General features: G+C 35.4%; 1 protein-coding gene and 1 pseudogene across 1 annotated transcript; one reads left to right on the forward strand and one right to left on the reverse strand.

Annotated features, from left to right (window-relative positions):
- Nucleotides 1-80: 80 nt before the first annotated feature.
- Nucleotides 81-1,414, forward strand: LOC111412529 (annotated as a pseudogene).
- Nucleotides 1,415-4,346: 2,932 nt separating this feature from the next.
- On the reverse strand, nt 4,347-6,036 carry LOC111411833. The gene is made up of 2 exons (XM_023042462.1): nt 5,594-6,036; nt 4,347-4,848 (listed from the first exon to the last, which is right to left on the reverse strand). The coding sequence occupies exons 1-2, from the start codon at nt 5,915-5,917 to the stop codon at nt 4,402-4,404; spliced, it is 771 nt and encodes a 256-aa protein (XP_022898230.1). The 5' UTR covers nt 5,918-6,036; the 3' UTR covers nt 4,347-4,401.
- Nucleotides 6,037-7,332: the final 1,296 nt, after the last annotated feature.

A 7,332-nucleotide genomic window follows, 5' to 3' on the forward strand; every position in this document is an offset into this window, starting at 1 on the left:
TCGTGGGATCGATAACCGGACTCTTAGGTCCACTATTACTTGTTACGGATCGTACACTTGCGAAACAAAATTTTACAACACTTCCATCATCCGTCAAAAGATTGTCCAGGGTAAAACTCTCACTGGGAAGGAGTTTGTATCTTTCTTGAAGCAAGTTCTTTTTCTAACCCATATTGTCTTCAGTTATATTAAATCCTTTTGACATTAAATGTGTCTGTTCATTTTGAAGTAAGATTCATTGTATTACTGTATAAACTTTCATTCCAGATTCTCGAAGCCCTAAATAAAGGGGAGATTCCATCGACGGGCTCCCTTTTGGAGGTCTTTAATAAGGGTATTCTTGATCGCTATCTGAAACTTTAAGGTGAACGTATGGGTAATCTCAGTTTACCAACATCCAATGATTATCTTCATAATGCTCATGAAGCTTCCAGAGAAGCGGCTATGAATGCTTTTAATGAGCAACATTTTGGTCGTTACCATGCTAAGAGATCGGTTGAGAAATTGGTTGAAGATATAGAAAAGGTTTTGAAACTGAACATAAGTCTGGCAGCTGTAATTCTTAGATTTTTTGCGTATTGATACGTCTGTGCAGGTATACAAGAATTACATATTGGCAAATGACTATCAATCTTCAAAACTGTGTGAGGCTCTATATTCTATATACAAAATGCGAGGACAAAATGGACCAGCTTCAAGTCCGTAGACTTCCATCTATGGCTAAATTTAATGCTAGATTTTTGCATTGCAACCAAAGCTTTGAAAGGGAATGTGTTGGACCATCTAAAATTATCTACGAGCTTAGAATGATGAAGGTTAAGAAATATTCTTCTCTCTTCATTTGTCTTTTGCTGGTTATAATCATTTTATCAGCGACTAGGGAATTTCAAGGAGTTTCATGTGAGAATCCATGTTGAGATAAGATGAATACAGAGGACAGGTTTAAATGTAGCTGAAACTCCAATGTCACCTCTTCTTTTAAATATGTATTGTGTTAATGCAGATGTAGGGGAAATCAAAATCTCTATTCATCAAAGAATACAATCACAGGCTCTTTGATTGGTTGGTGGCCTTTTCACTCGTCATGGTGGTACTGGGTCGATTTATAATAAAGTTTATTTTGATAGAGATTGGAGCATGGCTACTTTTTATATTCTTGGAGACTTAAACACGCATGTTTTGGTCCGCGGAATCTCTTTATTACAAACCATTGTGGCACGTTATCGTCACAACTTGGGAAACCCTTGTATACAGTCCCATCCTTGATTTGGACAGGTAACATCTATAATCTTTCATTTCGTAATGTGTACATATTTACCATATTCTTCAATGTGGTCTAGAAATTGAATGTTGCTACAATCTTTTTCGACTTGAATGAGACATTCGTTTCTTTCTTCTGTTTTTGAACATTGTGCTGCCATAAAAATATTTGCATTTCTATAGCATTAAATTCAGGAATCAAAGAAAATGTAAGGAGACGAGAGGAAGAAAAAACATATTGGTGTTGAACAAGCTAGCAAGCATGGTTGTAATATTTATTTTTTGTTAATCAATTTTTGAAGAAATGTTAGTACTACTGAGGCATGAACAAATGTTAGTACTCTTAAGGAGACGAGAGGAAGAAAAAATAAATTGGTGTTGAACAAGCTGACAAGCATGGTTGTAATATTTATTTTTGTTTTTCTTGTTAAGCAGTTTTTGAAGAAATGTTAGTACTACTGCGGCATGAAAGGATTAAAGAAGAGAGAAATTGAAATCTTGCACATGATACTGTCATGTCCTGTCCAATATTGCATACAAAATGTTGTGTTAAGTTTTAAACTTCCTTGATATTGTTGTGATAGGTAATTGGCACAAAATGTCCTTACTTTTCAAATTTATTGTGAAAAATATACATACCTTTCATTTTTTGATATTTTCGTCCCTGCCGTACACCTTTCTTTGCAAAAATTGTCATTTTCACAGTTTTGTGGCGTAAAATGACTAATATACCCTTATTCTTAAACAAAACAAAAGAAAAAAAGAAAAGAAAAATAAAGCACAAATTGCAAACATCCTCCCAAACTTTTTAAAAGTGCAAACGAGTCCCAAACTTTTTATTAAAATTGCAAATGAGTCCAATAATTTAACATACATTTATTATTCTATCTCCACTTCTAAAAATTCTCAATGTTCGTACATATGGCTGCTCTCTCTCTCTCTCTCTCTCACTCCTAAAAATCTCAATTGTTTTAACTTCAAGGATGTTTCGTGGTGTTTATTCTAATTCAGTGATCTCAAAACCTTTCTACTGACGTGCATTTTTTGTTAGTTTCCAATTATTTAACATACATTTACCATTTGAAAAGCTCAAGAAAAGAGGGAATCTTGGGGGAGGAGAGGAGTGAGAGGGAAGTGAGAGAGAGCAGCCATTGTTGTTGAATTGCAGCTCAAGAAAATTCCGGCGTCTACTCCCACGGTTGCTTCCCTAAATCTCTCATTTCACTATTTATTATTATTATTATTATTATTTTTCACTTCATTCCACAGAACTCTTGTAAACATTGATTTATACAGATCACAAAGTAAAACTGCAATTGAGAATTCAATAAAGACACTATCAAGAAACCATAAACTCTAGCAAGCAACAACTGAAAATACAGCAATCATAGAGGCAGTAATTTCAATTTTTATCAGAACAACTGTGGTGGAAAGAAAATGATGAAGCCAGGAATTTAAATGATGCACAGGAAAAAAATGAATCAAATCCAGTTGCCCACATTGTCGGCCCCCCCCAAGTTCCAAAATGTCAGATTTCCTCTTCCAGCTTGTCTCCTCTTCTAGCATCCTTGGAATATTTGCATCAAACTGCCACTTCAGTAGCCACGGTCACCACTACCATATCCACCACGACTACCGCCTCCATAGCCACGGTCACCGGCATAACCTCCATCACATCGCCCGTAGCCTCCATCACTGCCTCCACCTCCATAACCTCCCTCACGGCGTCCGCCACGGAATCCACCGCCTCCACCTCCATAACCTCCCTCTCATTTCACGATGGAAACTAACACAAAATACAGGTCAATAGAAAGGTTTCGAGATCCACTTTTGCCTTGTGCACGTGCAGTATCCTATTCAGATTTATCCAAATCCCCCAATTGACATGTAAAACTCTTCAAAATCCTGTGGAGGCGCTGGTTGAAAAAATTGTCCTCGAAGATGACCTATTTGAACAAGGGGTGACTAACTCCAGTTAAAATAATTTCATTTAGCTGCAATTCAACAATAATGGCTGCTCTCACTCCTCTTCTCCCTAAGATTCCCTCTTTTCTCGAGCTTTTCAAATGGTAATGGTAATGGTAAATCAGTAAAGAATATCATTATTCATCAGTAAATGTATGTCATTATTCATCAGTAAATGTATGTTAAATAAATGATTGGACTCATTTGCAACTTTAATAAAAATTTTGGGATTCATTTGCACTTTTAAAAAGTTAAGGAGTATGTTAGCAATTTCTGCTTTATTTTTCTTTTCTTTTCTTTTTTTTTTCTTTTGTTTTGCTTAAGAATAAGGGTATATTAGTCATTTTACGCCACAAAACAGTGAAAATGACTTTTTTGCAAAGAAAGGCGTAAGACAGGGGTGAAAATGCCAAAAAATGAAAGGTAGGGACGTTTTCCACAATCAACTTGAAGGGTGGGGACGTTTTGTGCCAATTACCCTTGTTGTGACAGATGGGCGATTCCTCTTGGCATTATAGCTGCAATTTTGGTGCTTTACTAGCGATTCTTTGGAAGGAGGAAACACGGTTCTCATTCATTGTTACCCATGTACAATAATCAGAAAGATGGACGAAGATCAGAATGATCAAACTTGCATTACATCGACCATGTACTCCTCTAAAAGTCAATCTCGATGGGCTTCTATTTTTATACTCAGAGCTCTGCTGGTTTTAATGTGAAATATCTCCTCTTACTTCCATACACCCTTTCACCCGAAAATTTGAAGTTTTGAGAAAAATTTGGAGCCCCAGTGAATGGTGTTGTGAACTTATATCTAGTCAGGACTTTCAATAATACAGAGCTATATATATGTTCTGTGGATATCAAGGCAGAAAAAACAGTTTTTGAGACTTGAAATTGATCAGAATATAGAAACATGCTTTGAGTTACACTCGTTTGTTTCATTTTTTCAGCCCAATTTTTGCAGGTGCTGCTTAAAGTTTTCACAAAAATAGTGTGTTTGGTATGTAGGACAAGGCTGTCCGCAATGTAATATAAGATTTTTACTTTTTGTTTTTCTTAATACGATTAATTTGCATTATGACTATTATGTGATTTGTCCTCTTGATTGGAACTTTCCATCTAGAGTTAACCCTATGCATTGAATAAAAATATATAGTACACAGTAAAATACATTTAAGGGCATTGCAACCACATTTTTCTTAGAAGAATATCAGCATGTTCTACAAAACAATCAACCCTAACTAAGCAAAAATGAGTGCAAAATCCTGCCACAGATTGAACTTGACTAGTCTTGAGAAGGTAGCAAGCTGTACAATTTCTTCCTTTTCCTTGGATAAGTATACCCCACGCCTTAGTTGAGGAACTCGATTGATCTTTAATTTCGAGCATCTCTTTGCCTGGTTTTGGTTCTGGTTCGAATTCTTGGTTGCTAAGTTTTTCCACCAACATGATACCGTTTGGGGTGGGACTCCCTCCTTCCCATCTTTTTTGGATAAAAGGCCAATCCTCTGCCGTGGCTTTCTCTCTAACCAATTTAACTCCCACTGTTCGATTTGATCTATCTCCATTATCACCATATACATGTACAAGAAAAGGAGCTTCATCGAGATTACTCACGATCTACAAACAAAAATAAGCTTAACTATTAAAACTTGAAATTTCGTCCAAGGCAATATGGAAATGGAATGCAGCACGTTCTGAATTATATGAAAAAATTTGAAGACATTTTTTTGAAGATTGTCGATTTTCAAAACGTGTTTTAAATGAAACCTAATATTTTAAAAGTTTCCGTGCACATAAGTTAAGAGTTCAGCTGTACAAAACAAAGTAGCTCAAGTCATTATATTGTTTATAAATTAAAAAACCTCATTCTTTTCATAAAAATACATTTTTTAATAGTGTTATGATGAATGATGTGAGGTTAGAAAATAAAAAAAAAAAAAAATTATGTGTAATATTATTTTATTGAAATGATGTCAAATTACTATTTAAAAATGCATTTTGATAGAAAAATGAGACTCAAACAAAGGCTAAGATCCTGTTTGATAATGATTCTTTCAAAACTATTTTTTTCATAGAGTTGATCTCATGCCCTTAATGGACAAGACAAAAACTTACTATCCATGGTTCTTTAAATATATGACTATGGCAAAGAATCATGATTAAGGTTCTTCTGCAATTTTAGTAGTCACAATTTTTTATTTGTCGAAAATCATATCAATAAAATAATTTTCACGTAAATTTGAAACTTCTTGATTTTTAATCACATGTTGTCTTCAAAAACTTTTATTCTTCCCAAGACAAGAAAAGAAAAGAAAAAATATTCTGTCAAATAGGGCTAATAAGAAAAAAAAGAGAAGCAAACCTCAACGGCAGAATCTTTAACCCACCGATCGAGTTCTTCAGCAATAACCTTAGCTTCCTCGTCCGGGATCCTTTTATTAGACTGAATATAGCTATTGCTCTTCAATCGATCGGAATCAACAACATGATGAAACAGAGATGGCTTTGACGACTGATTTATTCTAATTGTGTCGGTGCAATTTGCAGAAATGGCGATTCGGCGAACCTGATTGGGATTTAAAAAGGACTTATTATTCGCCAATTTGTGCCGATGCAATAAGCTACTGCTTCGTTCTTCCGCATATTTCAGTCCAGAGAAGGTGCAATTTCCACTTAAGGACGCCATGCATAAAAGGTTAGCTATCAGAACACACACAAATTCAGAACCAGAACAAGGAGGATGAAGATGATGAATAGCGTGTGAGATACAAATTGATTGCTTAATTCAAACTCGCGATTCTATTGGCTTTCATATATAAAGGCATCTGACATGGCAAACACATTTCCTCCTCCTATTAGCACGTTCTAGCTCATGCTTTACGCGCGCTTTATTCGTGTATATTCTCCGCCGACTATATCCACGTCAGCTATTGTTTCCACGTCATATGTTTAGGATTTTCTCCTCCGGTATAATTTTGGCTTGTAGACCCCAAACTATGGTCTCTATATGCAATAAGTCCCTTTTCTTTTTTTCTTTTTCTTTTTTTTTTTTGCACGAACCTCCTCAGCCAACTAATATTTAGAAGGTTGAAACCTTCCTGACCCTTTGAATTTCATTATCATTTCTTCAATTTCATAAGGTTAAATATGTCTATTAGCTGCACCAAACATGGGCTAAATGATGACCCGATTCTCGAAAAATTTGTCCCACTCCGAAGCTCTTGAATAAGCGAACATTAACCCGAACCAACACAAACAGTTGACTCGCATTTGCCTTGATCTTTCGGATGCATTTGTCAATTTAGTGTCATCACCAAATATTTGCGAATAAAAAGCTTCTTCATATTGTGTTCCTTGAAAGCATACAAGAATGCCCGAACTTTACCGGTCAAGGTTGCCATAAAACATTCGAATTATTTCAAGAGGCATGCTATTAAAACATTCTAAAGAAGTTATACGTGAATTGCATCAGAAATGGCCAACATGCCAGCAAATGGATAATTTAATGAGTTGGCCTCAATTGTAATTGATAGAATCTAACCATGATTTGGACTGTAATTAATGAAACGGAACTTTGACACCAGGCTGGTATAGAATATGATATAAAAATCAAATTCATATCCAAATTCACCAGACAGGATTTCTCAATTGAAGGACGACTGTCTATCATGGTAACGATATATTAAGGTAGCATACATTGGAAAGATATGCTATGAACTTCTGGCATAATCCAATTTTACAAATTCAACAGATCCTTGAATTGTCGTAAAATAACCAAACTCGATACATCTTTCACATCAGTGACGAGCCAAAATGTTCGCGACTGCAGCATCTGATCTTTGATTTTAGCCTTAGGGAGAAAGTTTCGAATCAGATTTATATATTCCCAGTAATTTGATTCTTTGGACAGAAAATCTACAACTGTAGATACTGTGGATGCGTCTGGTAAAATGTTTCTCTTATCCATTTCGTGAAGAAGTTCAACTTCTTTTGATGCTTGATTATTATTGCAAAATCCAAGCATAAGCTTGTAGCTTGAGTGGGTTCACAACCTCCTTTTCCATCTCCGAAGACAAATAAATCCATCCAATAATATGGAAT

This window comes from Olea europaea, chromosome 16, assembly GCF_002742605.1.
Source record: "Olea europaea var. sylvestris chromosome 16, O_europaea_v1, whole genome shotgun sequence".
In the NCBI taxonomy this organism is placed as follows: Eukaryota; Viridiplantae; Streptophyta; class Magnoliopsida; order Lamiales; family Oleaceae; genus Olea; species Olea europaea.